At 36.7% G+C, this 17,700-nt stretch overlaps 1 protein-coding gene across 4 annotated transcripts in view; it reads left to right on the top strand.

Annotated features, from left to right (window-relative positions):
• Nucleotides 1-2,501: 2,501 nt before the first annotated feature.
• LOC134813974 (calbindin-32-like) overlaps nt 2,502-17,700 on the top strand; it is a 28,738-nt gene continuing 13,539 nt past the window's right edge. Inside the window, exon 1 of one of the 4 annotated variants that reach the window (XM_063821928.1) lies at nt 2,502-2,740. In XM_063821928.1, the coding sequence (XP_063677998.1) occupies nt 2,652-2,740 (89 nt within the window). In that variant the 5' untranslated portion in view covers nt 2,502-2,651. Of the gene's footprint in view, nt 2,741-9,650; nt 9,709-13,306; nt 13,803-13,927; nt 13,975-17,700 lie in introns of those variants that run through there. The other 3 variants (XM_063821929.1, XM_063821930.1, XM_063821931.1) reach the window with 3 other exon arrangements.

Genomic DNA, 17,700 nt, shown 5'->3' with positions numbered 1-17,700 from the left:
GTAAAAATTAAAAATGCTTGTATTTGTGAGTACAGGGTTTATTGAATTGTTGCTTTAGCCCATCTTGTCGCAGTTGGGTCTGAATTTAATTTTATCACCTTTCTCATGATCGTATCATTTTGATCAGACAAAGCTTTGAACTTACTTTTAACTTTTAATAATTTTTGTGGAAGCTTACCTTTCACATAAAGTTAGTCTCATTCAAAAATATTTATATTTTACCAATTTATGGGCCGAAATCTATTAAATTTGGGCATATGGTTTTGGATCATAACTCAGTAATACTAATGTTGTGTCCAATCGTGATGAAATTTCATATACGAGTTCAGGAGACCACTTATAGCTACAAGTAAAGCATCTTAAACCTGGGTTTGGGTATGTGAGACCAAATTGGGCCTAATTTGTACCAAATATGGGCGTCGCTGCCCCACAGGCACCGTTTGGCGGTTGGTGTCCGGGACCCCCTCAAAAGTTCGGTCACCGGTCCTAGTTTGTTGGTCAACTGCTATCTCGAAACCAAGTTTCACAAAAAAATGCCCATTGGCCGTTTTAAACGTACGTGTACTTTATCATGTTTATGCATAATGTATAGGGTGGGCCAAAAGTAAGTCAGGTGATTGACTTACCTAATCACGTGATAAGGTCACCCCGTTAAACATTACGGGGAATCGTTAAGGCTGCCCAATTAAGGTATCGTGTCACGGTGTCAGAAACGTATGGGTACTGACTTTAGGCCCACCCTGTATATACGTACGCAGTGGCGTAACGAAGGGCCCCGCCGACCCCGCTGTGCGCCAACAGGCAACGTTACGCCACTGTACGAGGTACGTACGTACGTGATTTGTGTATATCTTTAGTTTCACACATTCGTTATTCGCACATTATTAGTTTGTTAACTCATTCACAAACACTTAATTACTTAATTTGCCACTTTTTTTCTTGACACCTTTGACATATTCTGCAGAAATATTCTTGTAATTGTACTTTGAAATATATAACATATATATATATATATATATATAATAACAAACCCACAATGGTACACTAACGTCATATCGCCACATTCCACAATGCAAAGTTTGGCACCATTAATTTATTAATTGATAATCTTGTATTCCGTTTGTAATGGGAAATTATTTCTCGTGTATAAGAGTTGATGTACAAAACTAAAGCACTGTAAGAAAGTCTAATCTAGTATGCAAGGCTTAACTCGAAATCGATCTGTACTGCTTCCGGGATTTCGTGGTCATAAAGCAGACGGGGTCTTGTTACCCTTCAATCAACAGTAAATGCTTCCAATCCAGTGATCTGTGACACAATTTGTTCAGTAAAAATTTTAACATATAAAATTCCATCGGGTTCAATTTGTTTTGCTTGTGCTCTAGTACCGTAGTTACGTTTTCAAAATTGTCCTATATTCAAACGACGATTTGGCGCCCCCCCCCCCCTAAGATGACGCCCCCCTCCCTCGGCGCAGAGCCCTTCGTTACGCCACTGCCCAGCGACACTGATAATTACATATTATCTTCTCAACTCACTAGCTTTATCCCGTTTGAATTAATGCAGCCCCCTCGGTCCCATCCACATAATTCCTAAAACGGTTGAATCCCGGCTTCGGTTGCAATAGGATATCCTGGACACCAAATTGATACCAGTCGATAATTGATTAAGAGTTCTTTGCCTACATCGCACTTCCTCTCTCCTCCATTAACATTACGCTCCTACATTAAGCAGTTTCTTACGTCAAGATTTTGACCTCATCGACAAATGTCGACAAATTTCCGATTTCGTCAATTCTTTTTAGTTCATTACATCGTCAGTTCTGAAACTCTAGTACCTCTCGATTCTTTCTTTTATAATTAACTTACTGTCAAAAAGTAATAGAAAAACTAATTCCTATGATACTATTACTAAGACTTAAGAAAGTTCTGCTGAAGGGTATGGTATAGTAGTAAGGGTATAGTGTGGCATAGTCTTTGAGAAAGCCTTACGACTTCACAGTTACTAGTTTTCTGGATTTTCTTTTAAGTCTTATCGATTTATAGTTGTACAGCTTCAGATGTCTAACTTTGGAAATATTATAGTTTTAGACAGGGTGTTCTAGTAATGCTTACCTATAATTAGGATTTTGTACTCCTTAGCTTTATTCCTTTTAAACTTCTCACTTAACAGTTTATACTGCCATGGTCGTTTAATGTTTATTATAACGTTGGTTTTATTATTGATATCTAGTTAATATTTGCGTTTTTCTTGGTGCGCTAATGGATTTGTTTAAGTTAATAATAGTTTTGCGTATCTTTGCTATTGGTCGAGTCTCAACTATATCCGGCTATTAATGAACACATTTCCGTACCATTTTATTCATAATCTGGAACATGATATCCTCCCTTGCCTCCTTTTTAATGCGTTTGTAGTTGTTATTTCTTTACTTCCTCGCTTATAATCAGTTGAAAAGCAAGAATAATCGCTTTTATTAAACAGTTAAAAAGTAGGGATAATGTTTATTATTTCCGTATAGCCAGCTCCCAACACATCTCTGCACGTGATGATATACTAATGAGAGTCAGATAGCGTGCTCATGCTCCTTAGTGGCAACAATTGGCTACAATTGGCAACAATTGGCAACAATTGGCAACAATTGGCAACATACAATGTTGAAAGGAATATGGAGTAAGGTGAAGAGCTTGGGTAAAAGAAATGATTCTTTTGACACTGATTCTCTTCCTCCCTCCCCACTCAGGTAATTGATTAATAATTATTTAGTTGATTAGGTAATTGATTAATAATTATTTAGTTGATTAGGTGATTAGTTTTTGTTCGAACTTTTTTGACACGCAGTGACACCCTGCCTCGCCTCTACTGCAATTAGATTTGTGTTTGTCGGTGTAAAGTATCTATTTTACTCTTGGGATTTATCATAAAACTTATTAATCATAAGACTTGTATAAACCGTGTAACTTGATAATGGTAAAACTAGCAACGAGACATTATGAATATATTCAAATCGCGGTGGAGTTACATGGAAGAATGGTGCTGATTATCAAATCATACCTTTTTGGTAATCTCGATGTTCAAGTTCAACATTTTATGGTGAAAGATTTAAGTTATATATTAAAAATAGTGTAAGTATTGCATAGCATGATGTGAATTGAGAACAGTTTCAAACAAATATAAAACTTAAGTTTAAACTTCTCGCTGTTTTTTACATTTTTCCTAGAAGAACGTCCATACAAAGAAACACTTTATAAGAGGGCTGCCATCGACCAGTAATTAGGGGAGTATGCCGCTTAAATACGGAGGTCTCATACAACCAAAATATATGTAGTTGTCATAACAACAGAACAGGTCTACCAATTATACCAATTTAAATTGTAATTATGATGATATTTCAGTTTACACTTGACCTAAAGAACTAAAGAAGGAAGGATTCAAATAAAAACTTTTGAAACTGTCACTCTTCTTGTTCATAAATCTTTAATGAACAAAGAAGATTTAAGAGATCTTACGACATAATATTATAAGTCCATCAATAAATAAACGTGCAATTAACCAGATAATATGATAGATATTAACAAATAACAGAGCGATATCCCAGCTACCATCATCTCGCAGCTCACATCACGTTGGTAACTAGGGGGCAACTAGGTGGTAACTAGGTGGTAACTAGGTGGTAACTAGGGGGCAACTAGGTGGTAACTAGGTGGTAACTAGGTGGTAACTAGGTGGTAACTAGGTGGTAACTATGTGGTAACTAGGTGGTAACTAGGGGGTAACTAGGTGGTAACTAGGTGGTAACTAGGTGGTAACTAGCAGGTATATATGGACAAGTTCATTTGAGTTTGAGGATATTGGTAAATAAAAATAATAGCGTTTTTGACGATAGTGGCTTAATTTTGACATCTATTAACCTAGCACGTTCAGAAGTTCTGAACATTAGCCACATAACCCATACTCCCATATGCACTGCTCAGAAAGAAAATCTATTGTTGTTAGGCACTAAAATGTATCAAATGTCACATTTTGTGTGACTTAATTAACTGCAGTTGTCTAATTACCATTTCTTGGCCTGAAACATAGTAGATTAGGTCAATCTAACAATTATGATACAACATTGGTTAAAGGGCACGGATTGAACGGTTACAAGGCAATATTTAGGTAACTTTGTCACACTCAGAATACCATACCTCTATTCTACTGTGATGTGTCCTCAAAACCCTTTTTACTCATTATTTGATGGTTGATCTACCAAGTACGGAGTACCAATCATAGCCCTTAAATATGTTGCTTTGAAAAGTTAGCTAATACAGGCACTTGGTTATTGGGAAATGAGGTTAATTCTGTCACAATATGTAGGGATCCCAGATATTGGTTGGTTTAAAGTTAACGGTATTTGGTTCCAAGTTCAAACCGTTTTATGTTCAGTGTCAATAGCCATTGCGATCTTAAGCAATTATTTGGCTCATTAGTTAAACCGTTTTTAAGCTTAGTTAAGCAATGCCCCGCACTGATTAGATATTTCAGATGCACCGTTAGTATTGCCTCGCAAGCAATCAGCCCATATAAATAGTAAAAGTTTTGGAGTAAAGTTATCCCACACTTTCCCTATTCCCCCACATTTTCCCTATTCCCTTTAGTCGGTCTTGTTTATACGTGTTGTTCTATTCCCTAATATACCCTTTTGTTCTAACGTTGTTATCCTCCTCGTTTCTCTTTGTTTGCTCCTTCTCAAAGTAAAGAACGCAAAGTAAATTAAAGTAGGAACACGGCAAACCTACAAATATATGGAATTTAAAATTTTGGGCGAATTATTTATATCTGATTTTGGTTTGAAAGGCGGGAAAACTTTACATGATGACAATGTAGTTGATGCAAGTTAAGATCAGTTGATGTTTACATTGTCACAAAAAATTATACGAAATCGCAAATAGGTTAAAAACAATGATTATATAATGAAATAGTCTCCTTTAATAACTCTTATAATAACCGATGTGACAAAGTAAACATGTCTTGCCCCTATTTTGAAGATCTATATATTCTATAACTTTATTAGAATTCAACATTCTTTCAGAAAAAATTGGTAGAATATTGTCCAGAACATCAGAGCTCAAGTTTAACAATTTTAGGTTAAATTTGTCAAAGTCACTAAAAATGTGACAAAATTAACTTTTCCTGCCCAAAAATTTCAAGATAGTGTGTAAAAATTAGCTTATGCTGCCTTATTGCCTAAATAAATCAATCCAAACTACAAAAAATATATGTTAATGTGATGACGATTACCTAACTGTAATAATAACTGATGTGACAAAGTAAACATGTCTTGCCCCTATTTTGAAGATCTATAACTCTATTAGAATTCAATACTCTTTCAGAAACGATTGGTAGAATATTGTCCAGAACATCAGAGCTCAAATTTAGCAATTTTAGGTTAAATTTGTCTAAGTCACTAAAAATGTGACAAAATTAACTTTTCCTGCCCCAACAATTTCAAGATAGTGTGTAAAAATTAGCATAGGCTGCTTTATTACCTAAATAAATCAATCCAAACTACAAAAGAATATATGTTAATGTGATGACGATTACCTAACTCTAATAATAACTGATGTGACAAAGTAAACATGTCTTGCCCCTATTTTGAAGATCTATTTATCTATAACTGTATTAGAATTCAACATTCTTTCAGAAACGATTGGTAGAATATTGTCCAGAACATCAGAGCTCAAGTTTAACAATTTCAGGTTAAATTTGTCTAAGTCACTAAAAATGTGACAAAATTAACTTTTCCTGCCCCAACAATATCAAGATAGTGTGTTAAAATTGGAATAGGAATTAGGATGCTTTATTGCCTATATTAATCGATCCATACTACGAAAAAGATCGGTTAATCTGATGACGATTACCTAACTCTTATAATAACTGATGTGACAAAGTAAACATGTCTTGCCCCTATTTTGAAGAACTATACCTCTATTAGAATACTATGTAACTTTATCATCAAAAAAATTTCGATAAACTAGTTATTTTGCCAGCAAGGAACTGACAGAGTTATAATAATTTTTTTGTGACGAAATTACCCTATTTTTGACCATGTTGCGGTAGTTTAATTGTGACACTGTTAACATATTACCACCCGATAATGATTTATGTGACTGGTGCATGGTACTAGCAGTGTTGTTTGATCCATAGTACGTAATACAAAGGGTTTAAGCTGGTATATCATTATTTGTTCAATTTCACACATGTTCAGATATCATCAAGATTATGTGACAAAGTAAACTTGTCTGTGCCTTCTGTGTTTTAATTCCTTGCGACTATATGATATAATAACAATTCCTAGCACTTCCAGGCCATTAAATAAACCTACACTACTCAGCATTGCTTATCAGGGTTCCCTAAACATTCTTCACATATTTTCTTAAATGTGTGACACAGTAAACCTGAGTGCACCATCTAACGAAAAAAGTCGTCAAATATGTAGGTAATGGTCATATGTAGCCATCCAATCAACTGGACACTCAAAATTTTGGTCAAAAACGGCAGCAAGGGGTCCATATTTACTCTGTCACATGTTTATAGTGTGACAATGTAACCATTTCCGTGCCGGCCGTATTTAAGCAATATCTTATCACCTGATTAAGATATCGTTATGTGACAAAGTTAGCCTAGAGGATGAGACGATTATCCTAACCATCAAGGGTTTGTGTAATTTCATAGTGTGACAAAGTCAACTACACTGTGCCTTTTAATAGGGTCACTTATATTTACCAATATCCTCAAACTCAAATGAACGTGTCCATATAGTAAGATACAGACTCGGTGCGTGCTTGTTAGTGTTCGGACATTCGCCCACTTGCCCATTTATGTAAGGTTTGTTGTGCTAATCATGCCATATAAAAGTGTTATCTCGTATAGGACTAGACTGTAGTTACAGTATCACTAAAATGCATCCCCTCTAATAATGCTAATACCTCATTTGTTAAAGTTCCGACTTCTAAAACGTTGATGTTAACGGCTGTCACGCCCATACTTTAATCTACTAAAATTGAGAGTTGCCTTTCCTCATATTATCTACTCTTGTTGCAATCAAGCCACATTGTCAAAAAATATGTCAAAAATCACTCAAAAATATTAATTAATCTGGCATGCTGTTTCCATAAAAACTTTAAGCGTTTAGATATTTACAAATAAAAGATAAGGTAAGATTTTAGATATTTCAAAGTTTTAGCGGTCTCCCATAATTATTTAAACTCAAAATAATTTACCCTCGACTACTCTACTAATCGATCACCTTCAGTCTTGGATAGTTTTATTATAGTAAAATGAAGCCTAAGACAATCCCTTCAACTTAAGGGCATTCACTTGCTCAATTGCAATTAAGTTTTGTTGTGTACACTGTACAACAACACACCAATTTCTTAGAGATCCCTTCTAGTGCAAATATATAGTGAAATTATATACTATATAGTGCAAATTTATAGTGTAATTATATAGTGCAAGTATATAGTGACATTATATAGTGCAAATTTATAGTGAAATTATATAGTGCAAGTATATAGTGACATTATATAGTGCAAATTTATAGTGAAATTATATAGTGCAAGTATATAGTGACATTATATAGTGCAAGTATATAGTGACATTATATAGTGCAAGTATATAGTGACATTATATAGTGCAAGTATATAGTGAAATTATATAGTGCAAGTTTATAGTGAAATTATATAGTGCAAATTTATAGTGAAATTATATAGTGCAAGAGAAAAATCAACAATAAACTATTACAGGTTAGATGTTTACCTGAGTTCTATATCTTTCGATAGCAACTCCATCTATAAATCTGATTAGCAAGTCATTCTGTATTCCACCAGTACTTGTGATCCTGGTTGCAGCTTTCAACATGTTTTATGGGCCCAACACTCAGCTTTCACAGTTTATGACTTCTGGCCTCCTTGCGATGTCGTAGCAGGTAGACCATTTCTTGTTGTCGCGGGCTAACCAGATTGTATAGGAACATCGAAGAGCGACCAAAGCAGCCTCATTCAGGGCTTTATTCTTCGTTCTCTTCGCCAATCCAAAGTAGTTGAATAGAGCTGGTACAGTATGGTGCCAGAAGCACCCAATCTCTACCGTAAAGAGCAGAGCTTTCCAACCGCACCCGTCGATGCCAGGAATCAGCTCTCTGTTGTAGCGTGCTTCTTTACGTGCTACTTGGTCACTGAAGTTACTCTCGTCACCACAAGTCAGTTCAATCAGAACTACTTCTCTCAAACTATCCGACCATACTACAATGTCGGGTCTCTCCGCTGTGTTGTAGATGTGCTGTGGGAACTGGGCAGGTAGTGTATCCTCGTCCCATATCAGCTTCCAGTCTTTCGCTCTCTCAAATATAGTGACATTATATAGTGCAAGTATATAGTGAAATTGTATAGTGCAAGTATATAGTGACATTATATAGTGCAAGTATATAGTGACATTATATAGTGCAAGTATATAGTGAAATTATATAGTGCAAGTATATAGTGACATTATATCGTGCAAGTATACAGTGAAATTATATAGTGCAAGTATATTGTGAAATTATATAGTGCAAGTATATAGTGACATTATATAGTGCAAGTTTACATCTTGCAATTTGACTCCACCATCTGTCAACAAAGTCATTAGCATCCGACTTTGTCATTTCCAGTTTCCGACAAAGATACACACAACTTGCCGTGTTACCATGTTACGTTACACAACTTAACAAAACGTTTCAAGACTACGTTAATAACTGCTTTCATATTTTGTTCACTCTCTGTTTCAAACTTCTTTGCCATTATTATTAACACTAGTGTAACCCGGCCTTATTAACATTGTAACAAGTAGTATATATCATATACTACTGTGACTGTTTCGACAGTAAATAAACTTGAGATATGCTGAAGACAATAATTACTTAATTAATCGGCCTATACTATTCACAAAGACAGACAGAAACTAAACTTTAGAGATTTAATAATAGCTTTTTTCATGAATATTCAAATTTTTCTCCCTATGTAATTGTAACGCCATTAAAATTACTTCGACAGATTTGTCATAAAGTTATAAACCCATATAAGAGGCGCTACAAAAGCTGGAAATTACAGAAATAAGCAGTAAAGAGACCTCGAACTGGGTCACAGAGACCTCGAACTGGGTCACAGAGAACTCGAACTGGGCCACAGAGACCTCGAACTGGGTCACAGAGACCTCGAACTGGGTCACAGAGACCTCGAACTGGGCCACAGAGACCTCGAACTGGGTCACAGAGACCTCGAACTGGGCCACAGAAAACTCGAACTGGGTCACAGAGACCTCGACCTGGGTCACAGAGAACTCGAACTGGGTCGATATCATGAACAATATAAATAATTATGAGCAACACGTTGCATGATATGTGTTAAATGATAAACAATGATCGCTCCAGTCAAAGTGACCTCGTAATATAATAGTGATAATACTATCAGACTATATATCCATTAATAGCTGATATCGCTAACAGTACCATTATAAAGTAAGATGATACCGTACCAGCTGGACTATTTTGTTGTGTGATATCTGATATTAACATTAGAATTGGGAGATATACACCTGCATTTGACCTGTCTTTTCGTGGATTTTCTTGTGATATAGTACCTGCTGCACCTGCTCTGTCTGTACTAATATGGGCAAAAATCAGCTACTTAAAGTCGGGTAAGTTTTTTCCGTGTTCAGATTTTATTTATTTATAAATACGATTTTCAAGCTCGTTTTATTGCAATCACAGCCTTTTTAAGCGCCGGCAAGGCTTCAAGTTAATAAATTTGCAATAATAGTTTACACTGATTTTTTGTCGTTTATGGTATCCAATTAAAAACTCGTATTTTCGAGCTTATAGCTTTACAGGGTCTTTATCTTAGAATCATCGTACAATCGGTGGTAATCGTCAACGAGTTTGTAATTAAGATAATTCAGTGGTGGTTACACTTTAAGTTACGGTCAGTTAATCGTTCACTAATTAGTCAGTAATTAGTCAGTAATTAGTCAGTAATTAGTCACTAATTAGTCAGTAATTAGTCAGTAATTATTCAGTAATTAGTCAGTAATTAGTCAGTAATTAGTCAGTTATTAGTCAGTAATTAGTCAGTAATTAGTCAGTAATTAGTCAGTTATTAGTCAGTAATTAGTCACTAATTAGTCAGTAATTAGTCAGTAATTAGTCAGTAATTAGTCACTAATTAGTCAGTAATTAGTCAGTAATTAGTCAGTAATTAGTCACTAATTAGTCAGTAATTAGTCAGTAATTAGTCAGTAATTAGTCAGTAATTAGTCAGTTATTAGTCAGTAATTAGTCAGTAATTAGTCAGTAATTAGTCAGTTATTAGTCAGTAATTAGTCACTAATTAGTCAGTAATTAGTCAGTAATTAGTCAGTAATTAGTCACTAATTAGTCAGTAATTAGTCAGTAATTAGTCAGTAATTAGTCACTAATTAGTCAGTAATTAGTCAGTTATTAGTCAGTAATTAGTCAGTAATTAGTCAGTAATTAGTCAGTAATTAGTCAGTAATTAGTCAGTAATTAGTCAGTTATTAGTCAGTAATTAGTCCGTGATTAGTCAGTAATTAGTCAGTAATTACTGACATGACTATTAACTAATTACTGCTCGCTACTCACTGCAATTAGGGTACAGGCCCTGCAGGGATCAACGAGGAATGATAGTATTGTTGACAAATAACTATAGCTGTATTATAGGCACTGAGTATAGGCACTGTATAGCTGTATTATAGGCACTGAGTATAGGCACTGTATAGCTGTATTATAGGCACTGAGTATAGGCACTGTATAGCTGTATAGGCACTGAGTATAGGCACTGAGTATAGGCACTGAGTATAGGCACTGTATAGGCACTGAGTATAGGCACTGTATAGCTGTATAGGCACTGAGTATAGGCACTGTATAGCTGTATATGCACTGAGTATAGGCACTGTATAGCTGTATAGGCACTGAGTATAGGCACTGTATAGCTGCATTATAGGCACTGAGTATAGGCACTGTATAGCTGTATTATAAGCACTGAGGGGCGAGAGCCACAAACCTTATTACGGGGCCACAAACTTCACCCCTATCAGTACGGACTACGGGCCATGGCAAATGATAATGAATTGTCCTGACAGGACGCTATAATTATTGGTATGGTGTCAATAATGGCTGTCATTTATGGTTGGTAAATATTCATGTGCTCGCACTGGGTTACTATGGTTACAATGTGCTCGCACTGGGTTGCTATGGTTACAACGTGCTCGCGTTTAGAAACTGTGCACGTCAGAGATTGTTGCCTTTGTTTACTGATATCACTGTAATGAGACTAGTTGCAATGTTTTGTGTAGAGGGACAATCCTTGGTAATGCTCCTTCTGTCACCCACCTTTTGTAATGCTCCTTCTGTCACCCACCTTTTGTAATGCTCCTTCTGTCACCCACCTTTTGTAATGCTCCTTCTGTCACCCACCTTTTGAGGCGACCAACTTTTGGATATTTATAGGCGACCGGCCTATAAACATAATAATAATTGTATTTTGGCTACGGTCCCTGGTCGGATTATTCAATCTTTCTACGGTCCCTGCAGTCGGATTATTCAATCTTTTATGGTCTTTTTGAATTCCTCTCTCGTTTGAGTATTCGGGTTTGGGCAGATTGAAAGACAAGCAGATAGAAAGGAAGCTCGCCCTCAATAGTGGGATTAGGGTTATAGTTATAAATATAGCTGTCCTGGCTATAATGATTAGGGTTATAGTTATAAATATAGCTGTCCTGGCTATAATGATTAGGGTTATAGTTATAAATATAGCTGTCCTGGCTATAATGATTAGGGTTATAGTTATAAATATAGCTGTCCTGGCTATAATGATTAGGGTTATAGTTATAAATATAGCTGTCCTGGCTATAATGATTAGGGTTATAGTTATAAATATAGCTGTCCTGGCTATAATGATTAGGTTAGATTACATTTAAATTCTCCGACTTTTAATTCATCCTGAGACGAAATATGAGAGGATCAAAGCTCCAATTTTACTCTTTTAGCAGCTGAGAATCGATAATTGGTCATATATTATCGCATTCTGTATTACCATAGTTACACTACTAGTTACCATAGTTACACTACTAGTTACATTCTGTATTATCAGTCCTTATAAAATGAGAAAATAGAGTTACCACCAGATAAAATTATCGCTGATAAATTTGTCTGATAAATCATAAGAGCAGTCAGTTTTCGTTAGAACTCCACCGATATCGTTCATTAATCATATAAAATGGGTATTATACTCATGAACATAAAATGTATCGTCCACCCAGTTACAAGTTATTGCTCAGTAACCATGGTAACTACCCAGTTACAAGTTATTGCTCAGTAACCATGGTAACCACCCAGTTACAAGTTATACTTTATTCGCATAGTATGAACATGTCGGGCATCTATTTATAAACATTAGAATTATTGTTTTGCAACTTTACTGTGCACAGCTCTTTGTTTACTTTGTGCACAGTACTTTTGTTGACGTTATAAATATAAGCTGTTTACAAACATTTAACCGTTATAAGTACACAACTTGTCAAACTGTTGATCCTCACAGAAATTGTGACCTCTATAGTGTGACCCTTTGCTACCTGTCAACTATTTTACACGGTGAGTAGAAGATCAGGTTGTGTGTGTTTTGTGTTGTTATAGAAGATCAGGTAAAAGTGCCACCAGATTCATGGCTTTGAGAGCTGGTGGCAAATTCATCATGTCGCAGTATAAAATTAAAAGTTTTGCTCGAATCGTCATTCTATTCTATTCGATATGTAGCAAGTTTCTGATTCTCAGTCATTAGAGCTTAATCACACCAGAGTCAAGCGAAGTTGTAAAATGTAATCTCTTTATGGAGTTAGTTGCAACGATTAGCAACTCATTTACTGCAGTATAGAGTAGTAGTACTGTTACCATAGTTACACTACTAGTTACCATAGTTACTGCAGTATTATAGAGTAGTAGAGCCAGCTGTCATTATTACACCAACAATTTAAAGAATATTATGCCTACCTATTTGCTTAGCGTCTGTTGTAGATTATTATGCCGACCTATTTGCTTAGCGTCTGTTGTAGATTATTATGCCGACCTATTTACTCAGCGTCTGTTGTATATTAATATCCAGAGCTATTTACTCAGCGTCTGTAGATTTTGATTTGTGTAACCAGACTTCCTATACCGCGTCCAAGTTTTGCTCTATTACGTTTCAACCTATTTTACTGTTACCATAGTTACACTACCAGTCACAGTCAAGTGTTACCTGTGAGCACAATTACTCACTTAGTTAAAGCTTGGTATGTGTACTGTGTACCTACCATGCAGGCCGGCACTTAATTAGCACACATTCCACAAGCACACACAGTCACGCATCAAGCTGTTGGTCAATTAGATATTGTTTAATTAGATAATTAGGCATTGTCCATTGAGTGACCTACGTTTTATAGTCATCTGTCATCAGCTTTATGTTGTCATGTAAGATCTGTGATGCGAACAGTTATCCGACTAATTTCACTGTGTTTCTACTAGAGTACTTTGTTAAGCGCTGTACTTTTGAGCTCATGTTACTAGTTTAGTTACTACTGTAGTAGTAGTAGGTTCAATGTGATATTTTAGTAGCAGTGCTGTGAGTTTATTGTTTTTGTGTGAGGGATAGTCTCTGTGACAACAGGCAGCAGAGTAAAGCAGTAACCATAGTAACAACTAGTGTAACAACTAGTGACAACATGGGATCTAGACAAAAGTAAGTTTAAACTTTGCATAATAGTAATGATGTTGCGAAATGATTCAGTCTTTATATGTAATAGGACACACATTCTTTGTGAACATTTTTGTTTTTTTTGAAAGTTTGGTTTTGTTGGAATTGGCTGTTTTTCCGATTCATTACATTAATACGCAGTGACCAAGATATTTCCGTAAGTTCAAAAGGCTCAATAGTCTTCCAATTGGGATCTCTTGTAAAATTGCATGGACTTCTTCTGAGATCAATAATTAATTTACCTGCGATGTGCAAACTTTAATGACCATTCTTTGATCTTAACATCGTAAACACTCAGAAACCATGTTTTTGTTACCCAGCATCAGCAGCAGCAATCAGCATGCACAACTTTAAAACCGTCTGACATAACTAATTATTCGCACGATCGCCAAATTGCCTACGTAAACTTCTGACAAGTGGTGCCAGTGCCAACTTCTGACAGTTCCTTTCTAAGTTTCTACAACAGACTAATATATATAATATATACAGACTAATAACGTCATCCCTGTCACAGTTCGGAATTGCTGCAGATATAAACCTAGAATGACATCTCTGACTCTGACTCTGACTCTGACTCTGACTGTGACTCTGACTGTGACTCTGACTCTGACTCTGACTCTGACTCTGACTGTGACTCTGACTCTGACTCTGACTCTGACTCTGACTCTGACTCTGACTCTGTCCCTGTCTCTGTCTCTGACTCTGACTCTGACTCTGACTCTGACTCTGACTCTGACTCTGACTCTGACTCTGACTCTGACTCTGACTCTGACTCTGACTCTGACTCTGACTCTGACTCTGACTCTGACTCTGACTCTGACTCTGCTCTGACTCTGACTCTGACTCTGACTCTGACTCTGACTCTGACTCTGACTCTGACTCTGACTCTGACTCTGACTCTGACTCTGACTCTGACTCTGACTCTGACTCTGACTCTGACTCTGACTCTGACTCTGACTCTGTCCCTGTCTCTGTCTCTGACTCTGTCCCTGTCTCTGTCTCTGACTCTGACTCTGACTCTGACTCTGACTCTGACTCTGACTCTGACTCTGACTCTGACTCTGACTCTGACTCTGACTCTGACTCTGACTCTGACTCTGACTCTGCTCTGACTCTGACTCTGACTCTGACTATGACTCTGTCCCTGTCTCTGTCTCTGACTCTGTCCCTGTCTCTGTCTCTGACTCTGTCCCTGTCTCTGTCTCTGACTCTGACTCTGACTCTGACTCTGACTCTGACTCACACTATGAGGTTCCCACAAGATGTCTCCACCTAACTCTTAACCTAATACATTTAAATTTCACTATACAGATGATGAGACAGGGCCCAGGTCGAATTAAGGAAATTACTTTTGAACGAGGTTGAATCAACACCTCATTAAATGCATTAGAGCTGGGACCTGCCCGAGTTAGAGCTGCGACCTGCCCGTAACCTACTAACCTAGCGGGGGTAACACACATATTTGGGAATCTGCTTACAGTTTAGCTGTTTACACCTGTGATGATGTTGCTTTAGCAATCTCTTTATTTTCTCCGGGTATAGTGCATTACTTAATAAATAGACAACGTATATATTGGATATTTGTAGTTTGTTTTCGAGTGGGGTTATTTTGGCTCGATCTTAGAAGTAGATCATCGTTTATGCTATCTAGTTTTTGTTTTAGTTTATCGGGTGAAATCATGTCTGATGTAGGGTTGCCAACCGATATTATCGGCCGATAATTATCGGCGATAATTTCCCAAAAATCGTTATCGATTATCGCGATAATTTTCGAGAATTATCGCGATAAACGACACATTTTTATTAGGGTAAAATGGCCAACATTTAACATATTTTTCGAATCTATTTCTCTATTTGTAAAGTTAAAACCCAGTGCTAGCATAATTTGCAGTTTAATGAAGGTTGTATGGCCAGACGAAGTTATTGTTGAAGCACGGAAAGGAACTCACACTGCAACGAGACTAAAAAACTCGTTGGAGCTCGCTGTGCAGTATGTTGGAGAGATATGACCGGATAACTGATGCAGTGCACGGCATTTTAGATGACTTGGAGCTAGGCAATCTTAAACTGGATGTACAAGAGAATGAGTTAGCTCTCACACCGTTCAAGATTGTAACTGAGTTAAGAGTTTCTGTGTAAAAGAGGAAGCATGCTCGCTCAAGCAGAAGTGATTATTTAGTTCATTGACAGCAAGCTAGAAGAGATCTGAGATAGACTCGCCACTTTCTCGAACCCTTCTCGATAGGCTACGTACACGATATGCCAAGAGAAAGAACCTTCACTTCGTATCGCTGGTAAAGTTCTACTCGGACCCTGGTATTCTAAATGAAGATGTAGGACAAGAATACAGAATGATCACAAAGTCAACCTTGATACGTAACTCTAAGTCTCTGCACCAGCGGTTGTTTAAGCAGAAAGAGACTAACAGCGATTGAGCTTCTCAAGTAGTTCGACGATTGGTCCTCAGGACTCACAGGCGACTCCCACAATTTCAGATGCCAGATTCCAATCCTATCCCGCTGATAAAAGAATTATCAGACCTACATTAGGGCAGCGATTCGACTACGGTAGCAAGGACAGATACCCTCGCACGATAGGTCTGTTCACAGCTAACAGGCAGCAAACTTTAAAAAATGTTTTGCTAGAAGCAATAATTGTCTTTAAGAACATATTTTGTCTATGAAATATGGGCTTGTTACATAAAAGGGCAATATTGCAATTGATTCTTTAACAAAGCAATCAGCACAAGATGTAACATAGCATATGAGCATAATGCAAGTATGCAGAGTGCATACAAATATGACTTCAATTATATTGCCAAATTTATCGCCGATAACCGATATTATCGCGATAATTTAGAAAAAATTATCGATTATCGCGATAAAAAATTGTGTACCGATAATGGCAACCCTAGTCTGATGCAAAGCAATTTCTGGTGGAAAATAAAAGAAGAAGGTAAGTTAGAGTAGTTACCATAGTTACCATACTTACCATAGTTACCATAGTAGCATATTGCTAAAGCCACATAAAACCTCAGTTAATGGCACATTTTGGTAATCTCTTAGGTCAACAAATTTGTAAATTTGTTGGCAACAATTTTGCCAGTCACCCTATGGACCCTAAATTCTCATGTCCAAAAACTTACTTCTAGAAAATTCCAGGCCATACCTCCAACATTTATCGCAACATCTGCCCGCATATATGAAGAAATACTAGCATTGCTTGCGGAGTAAGAAATCATAAATATTTACAACAACTAGCCTGACAAGTTCCCTTACTGTAACAGTAACAAACAAGTGTTACCATAGTTACACTACCAGTAACAAACAAGTGACTGTTCCCTCAGAAACACCTGCACCCCCTTCCTATATAACCTGTTAAAAGCTACGAGAGCTGTCGCAACATGTATTATTAAGCGCACACAACGATAATGTAGGATATGCGGACCAGCTGTGCAGTGTGCACCAGCTGTGCATCAGTGGTCCACCTCACAGATTATTAATGTAACTCCAGTACGCCTCCCAGTACGCCTCCTACTACAGACCACCTAATCAGTAGGCCTCCTGCTTAATGTTCAGCCATGAAACTATTTCTTTTATTTTTCTGAATAAAGGGTCCTAGTTTGCAGTCTAGTGGAACACTGGTTTATATATAGTAGTGTGGACACTGGTTTGTACTTTGTTTGTTTGTGGTGTTGCTCCAGTTTTTTGTGATCAGCGAGGAAATTAATCGTTTGTTAAGAAATGTGGTTGAAAAAGCTTAAAACGTTAACGAAGTAAGATGCTGTTTTATACTATGTAAAATGTATGCTGTTTGGATCTTTAGAACATTGACAGCAAAAAAATTTAAACTACATTGTTGATAAGGGGAAGCTATCATTTGA

The sequence above is a fragment of the Bolinopsis microptera genome, chromosome 4 (genome assembly GCF_026151205.1).
Source record: "Bolinopsis microptera isolate Bmic1 chromosome 4, MBARI_Bmic_1.0, whole genome shotgun sequence".
NCBI classification, from domain to species: domain Eukaryota; kingdom Metazoa; phylum Ctenophora; class Tentaculata; order Lobata; family Bolinopsidae; genus Bolinopsis; species Bolinopsis microptera.
The sequence above is the reverse complement of the archived record's forward strand: the minus strand, read 5'-3'. Positions and strand labels throughout refer to the sequence as shown.